The sequence below is a fragment of the Lactuca virosa genome, chromosome 4 (assembly GCF_052849685.1).
Source record: "Lactuca virosa cultivar CGN04683 chromosome 4, Lactuca_virosa_CGN04683_v6, whole genome shotgun sequence".
Taxonomy (NCBI): Eukaryota; Viridiplantae; Streptophyta; class Magnoliopsida; order Asterales; family Asteraceae; genus Lactuca; species Lactuca virosa.
In genome coordinates, this window is record NC_136429.1 from 508,675,744 (window position 1) to 508,696,858 (window position 21,115).

A 21,115-nucleotide genomic window follows, 5' to 3' on the forward strand; every position below is an offset into this window, starting at 1 on the left:
CTCAAAACCATTATGGGCCTCCACAAATATCAACCCCAAAACTTGATGGCCCATTAGGGCGCAAAACACCCAGTCCAAAACCATAAGATCCATAAAGGCCCATTAATGGCCCAATTTTCCAAATTGGGCCCATAGTCCTTATTGGGCCTCATCCTAAGATCCAATCCTTTAATTAGTCCAGAACACAACCACCCTAATAGTCCATTAGGGCCCAAGAATTGAGGCCCAAAACCTAAGCCCAAAGTCTGAAATCCAACCTGACTGATTACGCAGGGCGTACTCAGCAGTACGCTGCGTGTACTCACTTAATGGCTTGTACGCTGCGCGTACTTTCTTGTACGCCCAACGTACTACCCTCTAGACCCACTTCTTCCGTTAAGCACTTAATTCTTTAAGCCATAAGTCCAAACCACTTATCTGAGTTCCTCTTAACGTCTAAATCCATAAAGTCATGGACTTGGTGACTTTGCATGTTCCACATAAGCTCAAACTCCAAAAATGATAATCTACTTCCATGAAAATGGTCTTAACTCATGCATGAACCCATTAAGACCTCCAAGATGGCAACTTTCTTCCATGGGGACTCATTTAACACTGAGAGTGGCAACTCTAAGCCTAAGAATCGGATTTTAACCATAAAGCTTCATCCTCGGGACCAAAATGAACTAAAACTCACAAATGAGATATCTAAGATATCCATGGTCAATTTCAGAGCTTTATACCTTCATCAAGCTGACAATGAGTCACAAAAGCCAGATCCATAAGCTTCTTCTTGATCCCCATCTTTGCATCAAACTCCATCTTCTTGAGAATGGGCCAAATACTCCAAAAATGGACTCAATAAGCTCAAAATGCCACCATGAATGATATATGACGATTTCTAGGGTTTTAAAGGGTGGAGGCTGAAGATATTAGGGTTAGGTTATGAGATAAGGAACTTAATTAGGGTACAAGACCCTAAAAAGGGTTCTGATCTGACTGACGTACGCCCAACGTACTCCTGGTAACATTCGCGACCATCCTGTTCAATACGTCCAGCGTACTCCAAGGTACGCCCCGCATACTACCTTTTTCACTAGTACGCCCCACGTACTCTTTGTGTACGCCCCGTGTACTCGGCTAAACCTGAAAACCACGAAACTTCCGAATGCCATAACTTCTTCGTTATAAGCCCGATTCCGACGATCCTTATATCCACGGAAAGGTAACGAGAAGCCCTACACTTATATAACAACTCAAACCTTTCTTAAGACCTTCCGAACAAAATCCATTTTTCCATAAAAGCCCGAACTGACACTTTACCGAAATACCCCTACGCTCCAAAATACGAACCGAACACCCGTATCACTTCTAATGCATCACCCGCACCCAAATGGGCCTAGATCTTACCTTTTCAAAAGCCATAATCCTTATGATGACCGATCTTCGGGCCACAGCCTCAGACTAGGAATCGATTCGGAACAGGATGTTACAGCGAGTTTAGGTCTGTTGGGTCCGGATAAATCGGGTTTAAGAACCGGATTGGCATGTGGTTTTTTCCAACGTGTACTTTAGAGTTTGTATATAACTTTAGACTATAATTTTGTCGATTTTGGTTTTATATTCAATGAATTACAGTCTCCAAAGTCGACATATCGAAGCTGGAAATTTTCAGTTTTTTAGTTTTTTTTTTGTATTCTATGAAAATTTTAAAACATATCTATCTAATTCGTTTGAAGTCGGATAAACATGGATTTTTTCCAACGTGTATTTTATTGTTTTTGCATGATTTTCGACTACAATTTTGTTATTTTTGGTTTAATGTTCAATGACTTACAGTCACCCAAAGTCGTGATCATATCAAAGCTGGAAATTTTCATATTTTTAGCCATTTGTTTTTGTACTCTATATTCTAAGAAAATTTTAAAACATATGTATCTCACTCATTTGAAGTGGGATTCATATTAGGTTTTTCCAGCATATAGTTTAGAGTTTATACATGATTATAGACGATAATTTTGTCATCTTTGTTTTCAAATTCAATGACTTACAATACCCGAATTCTGGATATCAAATGTGAAATTTTTTCAAAGTTCAACTCACTAAGTAATTACCAAATAATTTTGGTTTTCCAGATTTTCTGGTTCTAAACTCACTCTACCCGGTTCCACCCTACCCAATTTGACATTTTCGAGTTTTTTGGTTGTAGACCCATTTTATTTGGTACAATACCTGGAACCGAACCGGAACCAATACTTTTATACCGGCCAATCTAGTTTTCGGTCCTACAAATCCTGTAAACCTCGGGTTTTCTGGGTATGATCCATCTAGAACGGGTTTAGACCCACTTTTTATCCATAGTGGATACTACATAACGACAAAAAAAAAATACAACAAAATCAGAAATAAAGCCAAAATTTGAAGAACGAAACTGTATGTGCATGACCATGTGCGGTTGTACAAGTTTTTAAGGCATAATTTGTGCATTAAAAAGTTGTACAACCACAGATGGTCATGTCATATGCGGTTTCCCTCTTCATTTTCCCCTATTTTCCGATTAAAATCATACAGAAAAAATACTAAGTTTCAACATAAATGCAAAAAACTAACTATATGATCACTTACAATCTTATTTAGCTGAGCCTCGATTTCAGCCATTTGATAGAGATTGTCGGCGGAGAGAAGAGTGAAAAATGACCTACAATCAATGTTTTAAAAACCGGTTTTTTAGTTGAACCGGTATGGTGACCGGTTCCCGATTCAACCGGTTTCTATAATTTTCATCTTTTTTATTCTATTTTCCTACACATGCATACATATATAAATCATGAATTTGACGTTTACAATTTCAAACATTAAAAATATACATAAAAATAAATTGTAGATCAATCCAAATACATTAAAATAACACATAACCATAAGTTTTATTGTTTTACATCAATCCATATACGTCAAAAAGAAAATAAAGTATAATACCGAAACAAAATATAGTTTTAGATGAATACAGACACATCAAAATAGTTTATAACATTTACCATATGTTTTTATTTAGAGAAAACTAAATATATTTGAAAAAAATCACCAAAGTTTATTATGAAATGGTTCATTTCCATGTGTTTTTATTCGGTTTAACCGGTTCAACCGTTTTATTTTGATCGGTTCAACAAGATTTTTCTAAAAACCGCCTGGTTCAATCTAATGTAGAAATCGACGTAAAATTGGTGATAGTTGAACCGCTCCCTCTCCCGGTTCCCACTACAACAATAAGCAGCTATAGAGACGAGGTCTACAGGGACGACATATGTCGTCCCTATAGACACCCTATAGGGACGACATGTCGTCTCCATATAGTTGACAAATTTTTTTTTGACTTTTGCAGCTACAGTGATCTCAACATGTTAAAGCGGGAAGGAAACTGGATTAGGCGCGTTTTGGGGAAGGCTATAGGGACGACTTGTCATCCCCATAGCTTTCTACAACTTAAATTAGGAGAACAACATGCTTTGTTTCATTCACGCACACTCAATCATTAGTCTCTATCTCTCTCTCTCACTCTCGATCGGAGATTCTCCCTTCCCTAATTTCAACCATTATCTTCTCCTCTGGCGACTTCCTCACCTCCCACTCCCCGTGCATCTTCTTCCTCTCTTGATGGATTCTCATGTTAGTTGTCGAGCACCACCATTAGGCTTAACAACGTCGATTAATTTCAACGCCGCCGATTCTGACTATCGGCTTCCTTTTCATATCCAGTTACGATTACTATCGAATACAAGCCCTACATTGGCCACCAGGTTAGTAGTTCTCTGTTTGAACCTATAATTGAGGTATATGTTAGCAATTATGTATTTGAAACTGGAATTGAGATATAGGTTAACGATGATGACGACGACAAACTCAAATTCGATAGACATTTGTTTTCAATTTTGCTCTGTACGGTTTCTTTGGCTGCAGCAAGGTTATTGTATGTTCAAATGGCTTATGTCGGAAGCTTATCTTACACCATACCAAAAATCAAGGTAAGTTATATTATTGTTTAACCTCATCTTTGTTTTTACAAATCTCAATGACTCTGTGATGTAAACAAGTTAGCTGAAATCATGTCAATTTGTTGTATGTACAACTCGGTAATCTTCTAAAAAGTTATAGACTATGATAAGTTACATCTTCAGTAGAAGAGAAAGCTGAGCCGGATGAATTTAGCCCAAGAAATTTTCAATTTGAGCATTCTGTTTGTGTTTGCCTATAGAAAAGTTTGTATGTTTTTTATTTTGTTTGTAGGGAGGTAGGGCTAGGGTGTTCATGTACCAAAAGGTACATCCATAAGCAAGAAAACAAATGTCCATATATTGACTCTGTTTTCATCTCTGTAGGAATTTAGCTGGCGAAATTGCACAAGAGTATGCGAAAAAAGTTATTCTTAATATCATTGCACACAACTTCCTTCTATCCTTAAAATGACCATTTTACCCTTCAATCCTCACCAGGTTTCTCAATTTCTGGCTCGACAAAAGAACGCAAAGAAATATATTCTTGTTCATTGCACCCATGGGCATAATCGTACAGGATATATGATTATTCATTATCTCATGAGAACAATACCAATGTCTGTAACTCAGGTCATTGGTATTGTTCTCATGAGATAATGAATAATCATATATCCTATTGACCCATGAACAATACCAATGTCTGTAACTCAGGTCTGTTATTTTATTGCTTTTTAAATTCATATCATGTTAGTTATAACTTATAAACTTACAAACCACTTGGGTTGTGGTGACTTGGTAAGACATGTGGAAGATATGGTGGATAACCTATTGACCCATGTTCAAATCCTGGCACTACTCAGCCATTGTGGCCATGGAGGTTCGCCTGCAGTGACTCCAGAGCATGAGGCAAAGCCTCATGTTTGCAGCGGGGGATTAGTCGGTGCGCGAAAGCTGGCCCGGAAACCCTCGTTAGGGAAGTTCCCTTTCCAAAAAAAACTTATAAACTTACACCAGCTATGTATAAATTACACAGGCAATAAAAATATTTTCCGAAGCACGCCCTCCAGGGATATATAAACCAGATTATATTGATGCATTGTTTGCTTTTGTATTTGAGAAAACTGGAAAATAAACAAAGAATAGGAGTTGGTTGTAAATTCTATACAATATCTATAGAGACGACTCTTCGTTGCTATAGGTCTACTATGGGGACGACATGTCGTCTCTATAGGTCTAGCTCTGGGGGCGACGTGTCTTCTCTATAGGTCCAACAATAGGGATGACAACCACAAACCAACAACAACGATATGTCGTCTCTAAAAGGTACCTATGACGACGATATCTATAGTGACGACCCAAGCTATCTATTGCGACGGGGCTATAGCGACAAAGGCCATAGGGACGACTTGTCGTCACAACCACCTATAGAAACGACTTTCTATAACCTATAGAGATGACATTTGTCGTCCCTATAGGTCTCGTTTCTTGTAGTGATCCCAGTCCAACCGGTTCGACCGGCCAGTTTAAACCGGTTTTTAAAACATTGCCTACATTATCTTTTTTGTTTCTTGTTGATGGCAGGGGTGGAACTAGGAATTTTCGACAGGGGTAGCACATTTTTTTTTCCGATAAAATATAAAACTAATACCAAATTAACCACAAGAAAATTCACTGGTCATATAACGAGTAATATACAAAGATGTTAGTTGCATTCATATTACAAACTTTTGATCCTGAAAAGTTTATAAATTCCTGCATGAACATTAACAAATAAAAATAGAGAAAACAACAATGATCAAAAGGGAGTCAGCTTAATAGACAAAGTCTATGTATGTTGTGTCCATCCACATCATGTTAGAGATATAAGCAGGAGACCACTCAAATATTGTTAGTCATGATAAAATTGTTTCGATCTAGTACTTTAGGCGTAACATCAAACACTTGGAAGGCATAATGAAATAACCCTTAGCACTTACCAATTTCCAGCAATAAGGATTGCCCAAATGACTTAAAACTTATCAACAAGTGCAAATGAGATTGATTATGAAAAAAAGAAACAACAATACATAAACCCATTTGGAATCTAAGTCAAAAACGAATTGGGAAGGATATGATACTCTTGAGTCAGCTTTGACTCTTTCAAAGCAATCGTTATGATATCTTTGAGAAAATGGAAGCACCATATTGAGAATAAATTAAGTGGGTTAAGATTGAATCGAGCAAGTAGTCTTCCTGAACAAACATTGAGTCGATTTTGATCAAGTAAAATTGAGTGTGAAAGTGATTATTTGAAGAACCAATTTTAACAAAATCATAATTTTGAGAATAAAGTGGGTTAAGAACACATTCTTCATCTAATCATCTTCCTCTACAAGGTCTAAGAAGTAGCATCTGGGTAATCTAGTAGTAGCACCAGGGAACATCAAAAAATTTATACCTCTCTAACAAACTTGAGGGGTAGCAATTCTACATGTGGGCTACGAAACAACAATCCATTAACCAAAATCGAAGTCAAACACATGTGTCAAATGGCCAAACCGCATGCAACATCAGAAACCGCATGCGAGTTAATCTCGTCTACAGTTTATATGACTATTTTCTGACAAATGATAATTTTTTGCTACTTTATGAAAAGTCATTTAGGGATTAGATTGTACTTGTAATTTTCTCATTAAAATTAGCGTAAAATAAAAATATTAGCAGGAAAATTCAATTAAGTATGGGCCGAAAAGGATTTATTGTACACTATTATTTAAAAACACTGAAAGATTAAGATAAGTTTAGTTTTATCAGTATATTTATTAAGTATTAATAATTTAATATAGTGCATTTATTACATTAACGAGATAATAAACAAAAGAAACTTAGATTTTGAAAATTAACTATTTAGTTATTGATTTTACGTGGAGACTGAGTTATCCGGATGTATATATAATTAGAAGCCCACAAGGAAGCTTTACATCCAAAACCCTAATATTTAAATATGTCGTTCCTAAATTACCAATACACCTCTAATCTTCATTCTCCCTCCATATATTCTTGCCGATTTGAGCATGGGCAATTTGATCATTACACATAACCATCCAAACTAAAAAAGGAAACTACATCCGGTATAAATCCACATCTACTCTCAATCTTCATAATACACATACCAACATAGCAAAATCAAATCGGCAAGATCAGAAGGTGTTGAAGCTCAAGCTCCATGGATATTGAAAGCAGTTGTTACAATGGGTTAGAAACCGATAAACTGTTCTTCAAGAAGCTAACTGCAGCCTCCAACAACGACGACGTTGAAGGACATACACCCATGTTGTTGGCCTACAATGATCATGATCGTATCCGACACATGCGGAATTTCCTACGTGTCTACCCTTTAACTAAACCCAGAGACGATGAGAAATCCATGATCATGAAGAAGAAGAATTACTTGCATAAAAAGATTTCAACGTTTGTTTCTTTGTTGTCGTGGACAATAAGGACGATAAAGTCTGATTAATCTTAATTGATCGATGTATATATATGGTTAATTTGGCGTTTAAAAACTTTTTGTTCGTGTCTAGGGTTTTTGGTTGCAAATTAATTATTCTTAATATTTAGTTAACATATCATACTGCATATATCTTTTACCTACGATCGTGTCTTTTATGGGTTTGGATATTTGAGTGATATATATTAAAAAAATCATCATTTAACCTTTTTCAAAACGATGATTATAAAGGTTCATGATGAAATCTACGCGTGACTGTCTTGGTTCAACATTTATTTATTTATTTTAAATTTTTTTTTGAACCGATCAAATAACACCCCGCTAAGTATCACTAGTACAAAACTGATTTAATGGTGCCATGGCTATTTTTTTTGGTGCGGTTGATATTCAAAATCGCATCATTAAATAAGATTTGCATCAACAAACAAAGAAACCGCATCATTTAATATATGTATTGGTGAATGATGATGATGATGATGGGGGACAAGTGATCTTGTGTGAAGAAGTTGTTTCGATTATGGGTGATGAAAATAATGTGAAAGGTAAGGTTAATTACATTATTGACCCTGGTTTGAAAGCTAGACATGCCCTCGGGTTTGTTATAGATAAAGATGAACTTGCACTGTGTTGGTGAAACTGAGTATTTGTTGTTTGGAAAGTGAACCATTGAAAAGATTAAGTATGAATGAGATTGTTTCTACTCTTATGATCATTCAAATGGATGCACAAAGGTCGGATACCATGTTTATGGTGTAGGGTTTTTAAGATTAATTGTTTTTAAGGTTAAACTTTGATGTAAAGAACTTGTTGAAGGATGTATAATTGTATATTCAAGGAGTTGTTAGTTTCTAAGGACAAACACTCACATAGAAAGGAGTGGAGACTTAAAAATCAGAATAGTCAAGTAGTATAAGCCCTAGTTCATTTAATTTGATTGTGCTTTTCATACAATATAATAATATATACTTTCATACTTATGTATGATTTTCACTTTCAACTTTATTGTTTTTATCCTTTATGTGAGGTACGACTACATACTTCTTACTTCTTTATTACCTAAGTTCTATAGGATCAATTTGCTACAAAATTGATAGTGACATATAAACAACTTGACTTCTTATATTATAAAAGTCATATAAAGCATTTGTTAATGGTGAGATCATCGTATATCCTACTCATGTTACTAAGATAAGAATCTTAAGCAAACAATATAAAAACATAAAATCTTCTTCAAATTAGATAAAGAATTTATCTCAATGGCATCATGTATTCAAACTCTCAATTTCACAAAGATCTTTTTTATCATTAGTTATTGAAAAACTATCATAATAAACTCCATAAACTCTTTGAAGATCCACACTCATTAAATCATCATTCATCTCTATACTTTCTTCTTCTACATATGCAGCCTCCCTCAACTTTCCTTCTTTCCATAAACTCTTCACAAGCAAACTCTTTGTAGAAACATCAAACATCAAATCATAACTTTTCATATCTTCAAAAGCTCTAAAACCCAAAGCAACTCTATTTAATTTGCAATAAACACAAATTAAAATCTTAAACATATCACTATCTGGTTGTAATCCACTTTGCTTAACCATCCAAAACAACCTCTGAACCGTTTTAACATCCCCCTCAACTCCAAACCAATGCATTAGTTTACAAAAAGTTTGAATTTCCGGAACTACCCCTGATAAAATCATCTCATCTAATGTATCCAAAACCTCACAACCCATCTTACATTTCCCTAATGTTGTCAAGAGAGATGAGTATAGGGACAAAAGAGACTTTTTTGACAAATTCCCACAAAGGGTATTTAAATCTTGAAAGATTCTAAGAGCTGCTTCACCATTGTGTGAAATTCCATAGTAATCAATAACTGTTTTCACAGTGTTGCAAGATAATTGAATATTTTCACTTTTGATTTTTGGAATGAGTTGTTGAACAAAATCAACACGCCCTTCGAGGGCTAATTTGGTAATTATCTTGGATATGGTGTGAGCATCATGAGTGAAGCCTTTTTGATTAGCAACCCAATTGAAAAACTCCCATGCTGAGTCAGCAGAAGTGAAGCTCCTAATCATCTTTGAAATAAGATGTGTTGTCCAAATGAATTTTGCATTTTCCAATGTTGACACTTCTTCAGACCTCCAAAAACGTAAAGAAGAAGCTAAAATTCTTGGGTCAAACCATGGTCTTAGTTTGAATTTGACTTTGACTTTATCCACATCCTCATCATCAACATCATCATCATTGTCATCGGATAATGTCACGTTTTGAATCCTTTCATCAGGTGACATTTCTTTGATTAACTCCAATGTCTCTTCCACAAATCCTGCATCGTGCATTTTTTGTAATGACGAAAGTACCCTTCGGGTAGGCAAAATTCCATCAACCTGCATTTCATCAAGCAAAGTTTTCACCACATCAAACTGATTGATCCCACAGAATGCTTCCACTAAAATCATGTATTGCCTTAACGTTCGTTTTACTTTAACCTTCATCGATGGCAAAATGGTAAATATTTCCATTGCTGGATTCAAGTTTCCAGATTTCACAAGGTGCTCGATGATTACAGTGTAAGTTCTACAATTAGGAATTTGTCCTTCATCAATCATTCTACTAAAAGTCTTAACAGCTTCATAGTCTTTACCTGTTTGTGCACAAAGTGACATGATGATGTTGTAAGATTCAACATTTGGGGGTTTTTGGGAGAGTTTCCATTCATGCCACACAGAAAGAACAGATTCAAGGTCGTTTGCAGATGCGTACAGCTTCATTTGATCCATAAAGCTTACACGAGCAACATTCCTGAACTTTCCTGAGTTTATGCCATTTACAAGGGCTTTCAGCTTTCCAATTTGGCCGGATTTCGCAAGGATTTTGGCTAAAGCGTGAAGGGTGTTTTGGTTATGAGTGAAATGAGGGATAGTTTTTAGGGTTTCGATTAAGGAAAGCGCAGAGTGTGGTGATGGAGCTGAATTTAGGGCATTTGCGACTACAAAAGTGTCGAGAGAAGGATGATTCAAGATTGACGCAAGTGAGTTTTGGGAATTAGAACGGAGAATGATACGTATCTTATCTATGAGCCTTGCTCTCTCTAGGTAAAGGGAGACTGCGTTCTGATAAGACTTAGTGGCAAAGTTGCGAGCATTGAGAGTAATAATGGGGGAAATTTTAAATCGAAGCATTGAATAGTAGAAAAAAGGCATATTTGAAAACTATATGTCTCGCATGGAACTAAAACGGAAATGGAGCTCCAAACCTTGTCGAAAGAGCTGAAATTGATGATTTTTTATGTACAGATCATACAGGTTGCTATCAGGATCCGGAAAGAATTGAAGAAAATCCAATCGCGTGGATGCAAAATCATTTGAAGAAGTTCAAAAAGCAGGGAGCTTTATGGGACTTACATCAAACAGTTGGTGTGCATTTCGACTTTAATCTTCATGAGTAACGACGTCCAGTGAGAGCACGGAGATCTATGAACATGTAGATGTTTGCACAGATTCTGCACAAAATTTGATCTATCCCATCCCACCCGTAAACTGGTTCGAAGTTTCCCGCCCGATTGTTAGGGTTTTGGGTGTCCGGATTAGGGCTAGATTTTCAAATTTTCCCAAGCACAATATAACGGAAAGAAATCTCCTTTTTTTTGAGATTCAGGTCATATTTTATAGGGGTGGAATTGGTAGGGTACCAAGTTTTTTTTTCCTTCCGTACCAATTATAATTGGCATAAAATTTTACCAACCAATACCTTATCAATGATATTTGGTACCAATTTAGTTGGTTACCAACAAATTTGGTTGGTAAATATTGGTATTGGTATATACCAAAATATTTAAATAATATCTATACTTGAAGCGTTTGAGACTATAATCTATATACGACTTCACATTATAATCATCACTTAATGGTTAGAAAGTTTTCCAAATATGAACGTGAGTTGAAGTTGTGGTCGTCGCTTGTTTTAGTAAATCCTTTTAGTGTCATGTATCTTCCTTAGCCTTGTGTTAGTAATTTCTTTTACTATAATGTTTCGTTCAAAAAAGAATCAATATCAATAGAATTATATTACTAACTCCGACTATTACTTGTTAGTTGTTACTCCTATTTAAAACTTGAAAATGTAAGAATATATATATATATATATATATATATATATATATATATATATATATATATATATATTGGTTGGTATGGTACAACCGTTGATTCAAAATTTTGTACCGTTACCGTACCAAGACTACTTAATTGGCATGATATTACCGGCCAAACATATTGGCTACCAAACATGTTGGCTACTGATTTTATTGGTTCGGTTGTTAACATGTTGGTTGGTTCTCCGTGGTACATATTTGCCGGCCCTAATATTTTAAGATTTATCCATTTTTTTCGAAATATTTTCTATTTTGAGGTCACTTAAATTATCTAGTAAATAAATAATAATATATTTAAAAAATTATATATAACATAAAAACTTAAAATGTTGGGAACAGTAAACTTTTTTCTGTTTCTTCTTCCGCTCAAAGTTTTCCTTTTCATAAAAGCGCCCCAGCTCTTCTCTTTTTCCTTTCCATCTTATCTGTTTGGTTTCTCTTTGGGAGAGATTGAGCACCGCCATGACCACCATCTGCTTCAGTTCGGGTAATCCACTACCGTTTTTCCTCCCTGTTTTTCTATATGGATTGGTGCTAAGCTGATGCGATGTGTGTCTATTTCTCCACCATTTTCTTAATCACTGCATGTTCTCCAGGTGTGGACTCCATCGGAAGAAAAAAGTAGAAGAATAATTGAGGTTGCGGAGAACTTCAGTTGCTCAACACCGCGTCGATTTTCTTTCTTCTTCGCATTCAATCCACGATTTCAGGTTTCCCATGTTTGTTAGATCTTCGATTTTAGGTTTACCGTCTTTCCTCCAACGCCTATGCTTTGCCTCAAATCTGTTTTCGTCTGATTTTTTTTCTTTTCTTCTAAAAAGGGGATTCAGTTTCTGGTGATGCGTCTCTCCACCGCTGTTCTGATTACCTTCTCTCTAAAATCGTCAATCATGACCATTGTCTCTGTTTACGCTCAAACATACGCCCCCACAGGGGATTGATAGCGCTCATCAGCGACCAGCACTTCCCACGTGACCCTTCCGTTCGCTACTCTGGGACGAAGGTAAGTCTTGCTTCGTTTTATCTATATTTCCCATTTCTTTTCTACACCGGTTCTGATTCTGAAATCAATTTCTATGTATGAGCTATGTTTTTCGTCAATTTCCTTTTGGCTCATTTTTAATTGATTGCTTCCAGTTGTATTGTTGTTTCCTCCATTACAAAATCAATTGTCGTCTTAATTTTGCCTTCAACGTGTTCGATGAAAGTACTAACGGAACTTTGTTGTTTCAAATATACTTTTTTTTTTCTTGATTTGCTTGCCAGTTTGATTATGTTTGTGCTGAAGGTAAATTGTTTTGATTTAATTTTAAAAATTTGAAAACGCTATATATGTTATACAAAACTAAAACAAACGTATGTGTCTTTGGATTGAAGATTTTTAGGGTTTAAAATCAATTTTAGTTCATTATTTGTATAAAATAGGATGAGATTTCATTTTTAAACTGATTTATCACACCATAAACTTAATTGTTCATTGTTTACTTACATGCTGCTAAAGTTGCTGAATCCCTTTAAGCTTATTTACTCAAACATTTTTGGGCAGGTGTGGAAACAAATGAGATTTTCGAAAACCATTGTGGTTGCTGGCATGATAAATCCGCCAATGTTGTTGTGTGCAAGGTGCATTTTTTTATATTTTTATATCTCATAGATCAGAATTTTATAAAATTTGGCTTACATTCTTTATAATTGTACACAGATTATAAATGGTAATTTTGTTGCAGGTAAAGAATCATTTATTGAAAAGAGTAGTCAGAAGTTAAAAAAACATGGATGAGACTATTGCTAAAAAAGAAAAGCCAATTGCAGAAATTGAAAAAACGTTAAAGTGAAGTCAGGTGGAACTCCTTTGCTGCGGGACTTTTTCAATACCCATACCAGTTACCACATAAACCAGAAAGGATACTTTTAAATACAAATAAAATGTTGGGCTAATTGTGAGAAATAACAATGTAGTTTGCCAAGATTACATATAATGGCAACATGCTTCTAATTTTACTCATAATAATATCCTACTTTCATACCAAATGATTATAATTTTTCCCTTATGTTATATCTTTTTTTTAGATATGGTTTAAAAGCTAACTTTATTGCTTTTTTCTCCCTAAATCACAGTTTAACCTTTTCCATGGTCAATAAAGTTGACCGTCATTTTGTTAAATCTGTACAAAAGACCATTTTACCTTTATTTCCATCATTTTTATCTAAAAATGAACCCAATGGATGCATAGAAAGGGAGCATTTTAGAAGTTAATAGCCACCCAGTCTAATTTCTATTTTATATTATTTTCTTATACTAAATGTTTGTGTATATTATTTTAATATATTAGTGGTTTTTGGTACTTTTGGTATTATGTTTGTTGTAGTCTTGTTTAACATTAGACAAATTTATTTAAATTTGGATTTGAAATAATCGGCAGGTCGTTATTACTACTACAGATATAAATGCTTCCTTTTTCTTTTTTGAAATTGTCTATTATTACCCTTTGTGTAAGTTTTAATTTCAGATGTATGCCACATCCTTTTTTGGGCCGAAAAGTATTGCCTGTTTCATGAGGATGATAGAACTGCTAGATGTTGTAGTTGTAAGAAAATGCAGGTATGTTATAATGAATACAATTACTTTGATTTTTTTATTATATATTTAATTTCTTTAAACTTTTATGTTGGTCTTTGTTGGGAATCAATTGGCTGTTCAAAGTGTGGAAGCTAATTTGAGCAGTAGTCTTCCTGTGTGAATCAATTGGTTGTTCAAAGGGATCTAACTTTTCTCTTAGACTCATTTCAAATTCCCCTGATCCAGAAGTTTTCAGGAAGGTGAATCCATTTTTTTACCATGATTGTTTATTTTTATCAATGGAAAGTAACTTTTTTTTTTGAGCAGGTTAGGCCCAAAAATCTTTTGGTCCTGGAATAGATTACAATGTTGGATAATGAGCTGGAAGAAGAGAAGAAAATTCATAAGGAGACCCAGGAAAAGTGCAAAGATATTCTACAAGAATTGCAAAGGTAAATAAATAAATGTTGTAACTTATTTATTTGTATACAAGTTAAAATTTTTAGGCGTGATAAATAACTTTTAATTTGGGCGTTTATGTTAGGATTCAAACCGAAACCATCCCGCCTCCTGTTGCTGAGATGCCAAAAGTAACCAGGTGACTGGGATCTGGACTTTTTTTTGGTCTTGAGGGTAAAATGGTCATTTAAAAAAATAAAATTACAGTTCAATAGTTGGACTTGACGAGTCAGGGACTAGGTTGAAACAAAGTGACTCTACAAGGATGTGTCCTATGATAAAAACAAGGACAGTAAATTACCAAACTGGTCATGTGCTTAATGATTTTTATTGTTTTTAGTCTAAAGTTGAATACTTTTTCATTTCTGGTCCTTATTTTTAAGTTTTCTATCGATTTTGGTTCCTGAAAAATTTAAATAAGGTATAAAATCAGTTCGTAACCTTGAAATAATGACCGAATGTGATATTAAATCTCGAAATTAGTATTAAAATCAGGAAGTCTCGGTGACTAAAATTAATGTGGAACCGTACGACAATCCGAATTGAAATGTTACATCCTAGCCCAAACCAAAACTTATATTCATCTCCCAAAATTAGAATATTACAGAATCTATCTCACATTTGAGTAGTCGTGTTCATTTTTTTTTACCCCAACATTGTTTCCTAATATCTAAATTATTACCATTTTTTTTTTACTTTTACATTAATTTTATTTTCTGTTTTGGAAAGTAATATTGTGTTTGATTTTTGTGTAGCCTTTGAAAATGATGCAAGATTTTCTCAGAGCTTTCGAAGGGTACTTTTCAAATTCACATTTTCCTTTTTGGGTTTTGTGTAATTTGTATGTTATTGTGTTAAGGGTATAAACGTCTTTTCCATATTTCATGTTGATCAGGCTTTAGGGCAGACATCAGATTGGTTTAGTAGAATTTTCAATCACACAAAAGTAATAAGTAAATATAATATTATCTATTAAAAACAGCTTTAAGTATTTTAGTAGAGTTAAAACTAATATAAGAATATATTTGTGTTTTGTTTTTATAGACTTGCCTCAACATTTTAATAAATATGGGACGAACAAAAACGTCGAATTGTGGACATCATGCATCTAATACAACGAACACCTGTAAGTTGAATTTTGCACTTATCATTCTTTTCACCTGTTTAATGTTTATTTGGTGTTTTTTGATATATCAATATACTTTCATGTGAGTTTTCCATTTCATCTTTAGTGTAATTTACTCTTATTCCTATTTCCTTTTCTAAAATACATATCTCTAATTATTTTTTAAAATCATTTTGTTGGTATCAGATATATCGCATTTTAGTACCTCCATCGGTTGACTCTGATGATAGTTGGTACAGTCGGTACAGATGCCAGCTGAGCATTCAAAATTCAGCTCCCAAACATATTCAACTACTATTAGATATATGATATTCCATCCCTATATGTAATGCGCTCCTATGTTTACTGCATCTTCCTAGAAACCATGTTTTGCTAATGTAGTGGTCTGATGCAATCATTTTTGCTAATCTACTCCTTGCTATGTAACTGATATCAACATCCGTTTCATATATGTAATATCCTTTCATAAATATTATAATATGGTTGCCTATCTACTACAGTTTCAAATAACGAAAGAAAACAAGGTACACAGCGCCAACGGTGCATCTAATTCCATCTAGTCTTATCAAATCATAAATTAATTCTCATTTTCTCGAAACCAATAAAAAATGAGAAAATAACAAATATAGCTTAATCTGCACATTTTTGCTTTGGGTTTCGGGCCTTTGTCTGTGATTTCGGCTAACCTATATTTTTGTTTCGTTTTGAGTTCACAAATTCGCAAATAAAAGTGAAGGTAGTGTGGTCTTCACGGTCTGTTTTTTTTTCTTGGTTTTTAGGTCAAACCGTTAGTAACAGTTTTTGTCAAACGAAAACCGAAACCGAACCATAAAAAATTAAACTGAACCGTTAGTAACGATTTAGCTCCGGTTTGGCTTCACAGTTTAGGCTTTTTAGGCTTATTTGAATAGAGTCCATTAAACTAATTTAGAAAAAAACTGTAATATCCAAAAAAGTTCTAAAAGTTGTCTAATATTATTAAAAAAATGTCAAATACCGCTAAAAAAAAGTTCTAAAAGTTGTCTAATATTATTAAAAAAATGTCAAATACCGCTAAAAAAATATCAAATTAAAGTTGTCAACTGACGAGTTACAAGAATACGAGTTATTGGGCTTCATTCACAATTCTGACTTCACAAGTTCACATCACAAAAAGGATTGGGTAATGGGCAAACCGGTGGATAATTAAATGAGTTTGTGGCTTATGGGTTTTAAATATTTATTATTTGGGAAAATGACACATTACCCAACATCGTATTTCGAATTTGTCCATTCAATCTGTTAACTTATTTTCGTGTTTTTTGAGGGAATAAAGTTGTTTTTGTCGGGTCTAATTAGTCACTTTGGACAAAATGAAGGGGTAAACAGGTTACCCATTGCCAAATCACCAATGTAATATGCCACCTAGGTTTGACCCAATTATTCTTCCATCACTGACTTCTCGTCTTCATCTTTCCACTTTCTTTTCTCCTTTCCAACAATTACATCTATCAAAATCCTCTTACATATCTCAAAGTGAATCTAAAAAATGCGTTTTGACCCTTCGGAAAAGTTAAAATAAAGAGAACTCTAAACCAAATAAAGTGAAGACGAACTTGGATCTTGTTGTAGATAAGGAGTGTAACGCCCTGTTTCAAATAAAGTCCTAAGTCGAGGTTGTGGCCCGAAGAGCGGTCATCATAAGGATTAGGGCCTTTATAAAGGTAAGATTTAAGCCCATTCGGATGTGGGTAATGTAGGTATGTGACCCAATAGCTCGATTTGCACTTTGGGGTCAAGGGTAAAACGGGAATGTAGTGTTTCAGACTTCTTTTATGAATTTTGGATTTTATTTCGGTTGGGTTCCAGGTTAAATAAAGTTTATAGAAGTGTGAGGCTTCTCGTTACCTTTCAGTGGATATAAGGATCGTCGGAATCAGATTTATAACGAAGAAGTTATGGCCTTCATAAGTTTCATGGTTTTCAGGCTTAGCCGAGTACGCGGGGCGTACTAGTGAAGAAGGAGTACGTTGGGCGTACCTTGGAGTACGTTAGGCGTACTGACCAGGATGGTCGCGAATGTTCTTCGGAGTACGTTGGGCGTACGTCAATCAGCTCAGAACCCTATTTTAGGGTCTTGGACCCTATTTAAACACCTTATCTCATAATCTAACCCTAATATATTCAGCCTCCACCCCTCTAAACCCGAGAAATCATCCTCAATCATCCATGGTGACATTTTGGAGCTCATGGAGTCCATTTTTGGAGTATTTGGTCCATTTCCAAGAAGGTGGAGTTGATGCAAAGATGGGGGGGATCAAGGAGAAGCTTATGGATCTGGCTTTTGTGACTCATTTTCAGCTTAATGAAGGCATAAAGCTTTGAACTTGATCATTCATCTCTTAGATCTATCATTTATGGGTTTTGGTGCCTTTTTGGTCCCAAGGATGAAGCTTTATGGTTCAAATCCGATTCTTAGGCTTAGGGTTTCCACCCTTGGTGCTATTTGAGTCCCTAAGGCAGAAAGTTGCCATCTTGGAGGTCTTAATGGGTTCATGTAAGAGTTATGGCTATTTTCATGAAAGTAGATTGTTATACTTTGAGTATTGGGTTCATGTGGGTCATATAAGTCACCAAGTCAGTGACTTTATGGATTAAGACGTTAAGTAGAACTCAGATCTGTAATTTGGTCCCTTGGTTTGAAGCATTAAGTGCTTAATTGCAAAAAGGACTTAACAGAGGAGTACGTTGGGCGTATAAGCTGGTACGCGCAGCGTACAAGTCACGAACCTAGTACGCGCTGCATACAGATGAGTACGCCCTACGTACTCAGTTAGGATGGGGTTCGCTTATTGGGCTTCAGTGTAGGAATGATTTCTAGAGCCCAAGAGCGGGAGACTTGTTGGGAGCACCTTAGGAAGAAGGGTATTAGGTGGGAGGTCTGAGGACAGGGTTCCACAGGATGGTTATTCAGCATTGTCAGGGATCAGTGGTTTTAGTAACCGTTATTGATTGGAGGATGAAGGCGTTAAAAGAAGTAGCTCGTTGCTGAGGTATTTGATGAAGTATCTGTCTTTTGGTCTTCAAGATTTGAGTGTGGGATCATTCAAGCATTAGGGACTGTCGGTTTTACTGGGATTCAGGAAGTGTTCATCTGGTTCTTAGAAGTGTGTGATCATTTGGGATTGGCTAGTAATGGAGCGCTAGTTAGAAGAGTTGGTTGTTATCGGATCGATCGTTGGAAAGTGAGAAAGTTTGGGAATTCTCCAATTTTCATGTATTGTGAAGACTTAGTCGAAACTAAGTGGGGGAGAATCATCCCGGGATATAAAAGCAGGAGTGGTGTTGAAAATGGGATAAGTTTCGCATCGTTGTCAGGAAGGAAGACAACCCAAGTGGCTGTTTGGTTTGAGGGTTGTGTGAGTTGGGAGTTCGGTAAAACTCCCCAGCATGGGTATCACGTCTTCTCGGTTGTTGATAACAGAATTTGGGGGATCAGGTTGGAGTTCTGGTCATGAATTGAGTTCAGTTCGAGTATTCGGTCGAGGGTGTGCTCGACTCTGAGGGTTTTTGGATTGATAGATTGAGGGTTTTGTTAGTTGCCAGGGCTCGGCAGTACTTTCCGCACGGGTTTGTGGGTTATTTAGCATATGTGGTAGATACGCGGGTCAGGGAACAGACCACGGATTTCCAAGATGGTGGACGATCGACATGAGGCCTAGGGTTAGGCCGGGGTTAGAGTCCACGGAATGGATCAGGAGTTCGGAACCCCAAGTGGGTGAGAATAGTCTGTATGGGAATGATCACCAGGAGGGGTGGTCCAGGGAGATGCTCAACAGTTTAGAGCGGTCCGGATAGACTGAAGGTCTGGTGAGGCGGTCCATTCATGCTGAAGACTTTGTATGTGTTTGTAGATATGTGTGCGGGTATTGAGTATGCTGCTATGCTATAGCAATCAGTAGGTCTGTCCCCAAGTATGGAACATGGTGATGGAGTATGATGAAGACTTTGTATGGGTTTTGTTAGTTATATGATCAAGTTCTGAGTATATATGTGTTATGGGTAGCAACTTGTTCTACAAGTGGATAGTGTAGGGTGAGGTTTCAGCACTGTGACACTTGTTGGTGTTGTGAAGGACAATGATTAGGCCTTCTTGAGCAATGGGGGAGGTGAGTACCTCCAGGATGGAGTCCTGGACAACTGAAGTGATGACATCAGTGTCGATAGGTTATCGGGAGCATTCCACTCATGAGTTGAGGGCCGGAGAGGGCATACCAGACTCATGTTGTGGGCTCAGAGGCAATCCAGACCTATGTTGAGAACCATGTAAGGGTATTCCAGTCATAGGTTGTGGGCATAGATATTGTGTTGGTTATGTCTCTTGTAGGAGCGTGTTCGGATTGGATGTATTGTTGAGATTCGGGGGAGTTGCACTCGGTTGTGACGAATCAGAGGATGCTGGATGAGACGCAATGATAGATCCTTGGATCTCAAGTTATGGGTTAGACCCGAGTTATGTATATAGTGGTATTCCAATCTAGGGTATTCCATCATGAGGATGACCGTACCCTACGATTGAGTGCACCTGACGTGTTTGGTATTCCAACCCGAGGGTTGATTGGACCAAACATGTGCGTGATGCGAGTGTATTCTATCATAGGGATGATTGGACCCGTTGTAGGCATGCCTGGTATTCCAGCCCGAGGCTGATTGGGCCAGGTGTGAGTGTCCGTGCTCGTGAGATGATTGTTATCTGTATGATGGATCAGGAGTTAAAGGAAGCACTGTCTTGTCGGCACTTAAGGGTTCACCTCTCAGTTTGTCTCCCATTGTTCATCATATCCTTGGAAATATTGTCATAAGAATTAGCTTCCTCCAGAAGGATTATCGAGTCTCTTTTGTCCAGTAAAGAGTTCTCGGCAGTAGAGTATGATATGTGGTTTTGTACTCTGGTAGGGACCTCAGGTTATCAGTAGTTGAGTAGCCAGTTAGGAGTTAAGTGCAATGATCCGGTGGGGGTGGTCTGTCAGGGAGTTAGACCCTCTCGAGACTTCAGATTTCAAATTGAGTAAATGTGATCATATTGAAAGGGATTCGTTTATCTTCAGTTTTAGAACCCTGCGAAGGTTGGTTATGGTTGCCTTGGAAAGGCTGGGGTTATGCTTGGGATTATGCATTTTCTTCGGGTTGGAATTTTCTGTGGAGTTAGCCTCCCTAGAAGATCGTCATACGTTATGGTTGTGAATGTGCCCCTCGGGATTTCGTGTTGCCAGGATTGGTAAGAAACGATTTTGAGGACGAAATCAATTTAAGTGGGTGAGAGTTGTAACGCCCTGTTTCAAATAAAGTCCTAAGTCGAGGTTGTGGCCCG

General features: G+C 36.3%; 2 protein-coding genes across 12 annotated transcripts; one reads left to right on the forward strand and one right to left on the reverse strand.

The window, feature by feature from the left end:
- Positions 1–8,669: 8,669 nt before the first annotated feature.
- On the reverse strand, positions 8,670–11,084 carry LOC145109382 (Tetratricopeptide repeat (TPR)-like superfamily protein). The gene has a single exon (XM_079046517.1). The coding sequence runs from the start codon at positions 10,668–10,670 to the stop codon at positions 8,721–8,723; it is 1,950 nt and encodes a 649-aa protein (XP_078902643.1). The 5' UTR covers positions 10,671–11,084; the 3' UTR covers positions 8,670–8,720.
- A 913-nt stretch (positions 11,085–11,997) lies between these two features.
- LOC145109383 (uncharacterized) lies at positions 11,998–16,243 on the forward strand. 11 transcript variants are annotated; one of them, XR_013708995.1, is made up of 13 exons: positions 11,998–12,107; positions 12,217–12,362; positions 12,442–12,623; positions 13,167–13,243; positions 13,348–13,461; positions 14,131–14,222; positions 14,325–14,440; positions 14,508–14,632; positions 14,725–14,778; positions 15,395–15,435; positions 15,535–15,585; positions 15,684–15,765; positions 15,952–16,243. XR_013708995.1 is itself a non-coding variant. In XM_079046520.1 (11 exons), the coding sequence occupies exons 7-10, from the start codon at positions 14,557–14,559 to the stop codon at positions 15,749–15,751; spliced, it is 243 nt and encodes an 80-aa protein (XP_078902646.1). In that variant the 5' UTR covers positions 11,998–12,107; positions 12,217–12,330; positions 12,442–12,623; positions 13,167–13,243; positions 13,348–14,222; positions 14,325–14,440; positions 14,508–14,556; the 3' UTR covers positions 15,752–15,765; positions 15,952–16,243. The 11 variants fall into 11 exon arrangements, 3 of the variants coding, with proteins under 3 accessions (XP_078902646.1, XP_078902644.1, XP_078902647.1); XR_013708994.1 differs by having other exon boundaries at positions 13,348–14,222; XR_013708989.1 differs by lacking the exon at positions 13,348–13,461 and having other exon boundaries at positions 15,535–15,592.
- The last annotated feature ends 4,872 nt before the right edge of the window (positions 16,244–21,115 follow it).